This window comes from Aptenodytes forsteri, unplaced genomic scaffold, assembly GCF_000699145.1.
Source record: "Aptenodytes forsteri isolate BGI_AS27 unplaced genomic scaffold, ASM69914v1 Scaffold50, whole genome shotgun sequence".
Classification (NCBI taxonomy): domain Eukaryota; kingdom Metazoa; phylum Chordata; class Aves; order Sphenisciformes; family Spheniscidae; genus Aptenodytes; species Aptenodytes forsteri.
In genome coordinates this window covers 73,099-74,197 of record NW_008795126.1, presented here as the reverse complement: position 1 = coordinate 74,197, position 1,099 = coordinate 73,099, and the positions used below count along the sequence as shown (strand labels likewise).

Below are 1,099 nucleotides of genomic sequence, written 5' to 3'. Positions count from 1 at the left end.
GGTGGCGGGACCCCCAAGGGAGGGGGGGGGGGGGAATGACAGGGCACCCAACCCTCACTGCAGCGTCTTCCTGCAGGGCACGGGTGGGAGGCTGCAGGGCAAGAGGCTCTGCAGCGCTGGGCTGTTCTCTGCCTCCTTTGGCTCCTCCGTGGCATCCAGGAGCTGCTGCATGTAGCAGGAGGTGCCGAGCAGGACATGGCCGGTAGCCTGCATGCTGAAGAGCATCCAGCGCAGGGCTTCCCTGGAGAGGGAGGAAGGGGGTGAGCATCTCTCCTTGCACCCCACAGAGGGTACGGGCGGCAGGGCTGGTCCCCCACTGCAGCATTCCCACTCCCGGCGCCATCTCCAGCCCCCCCCCCAGCACTCACTTCACCAGCCGCTTGGCCCCGTAGCAGCGCAGGTCGTAGGACATGCTGTAGGTGCCGTAGAGCGTGGCTTTGACATTGAGGCAGCCCAGGTCCCGCGGGTTGGTCTTGTAGAGGTCAAAGGTGACACAGGCAACATCGATCCTCCGAGGGGGCTTGCGGGACAGGCTCAGCTGGTAGCCAGGCGTCTAGGGGAGAGTGGGACCAGGGTTACCCACCCTCCCGGTCCCACCTCACCCAGCATCCCAGGTACCTCCCAGCCCAGCATCATCTCCCCGCTGATCTCAGCGTGGGATGCAAGTTGGACAAACCAGGCTGCTGCCCCCCCCCCCCCCCCCCGCTCACCTTGGAGGCAGCCCAGGCCTGCCCCTTGCTCAGGGCCATCAGCACCGTGCCTTCCTCCAGCGTCCGGAAGAAAGCCTCCGTCTCCACCGCGGTGCCGTCCTCATCCAGCACCAGCGAGACAGGACCCGGGGCGAGCAGGGCGCTCTGAGAGCGTCCGGAAGAAAGCCTCCGTCTCCACCGCGGTGCCGTCCTCATCCAGCACCAGCGAGACAGGACCCGGGGCGAGCAGGGCGCTCTGAGCCTGCAAGGGTGCTGGGGGTGGGCGGGGCTGGGGGGGGGGGCGGCCAGCCCACCACCCACCTGGGCAGATGGACAGTCCCCCGGCAGACAGACAGACAGACAGACAGACAGCCCCCAGCTCACCTGGCGCAGCAGCTCAGCGAGGCTCT

The 1,099-nt window shown here is 67.7% G+C and overlaps 1 protein-coding gene across 1 annotated transcript in view; it reads right to left on the bottom strand.

The window, feature by feature from the left end:
- Positions 1–54: 54 nt before the first annotated feature.
- The window catches only part of CIDEC (cell death inducing DFFA like effector c), a 3,431-nt gene continuing 2,386 nt past the window's right edge, over positions 55–1,099 (bottom strand). The window contains exons 3-5 of the mRNA XM_019471533.1: positions 711–859; positions 369–553; positions 55–241 (exon numbers count right to left, since the gene is read on the bottom strand). Of these exons, the coding sequence (XP_019327078.1) occupies positions 55–241; positions 369–553; positions 711–859 (521 nt within the window). The remainder of the gene's footprint in view (positions 242–368; positions 554–710; positions 860–1,099) is intronic.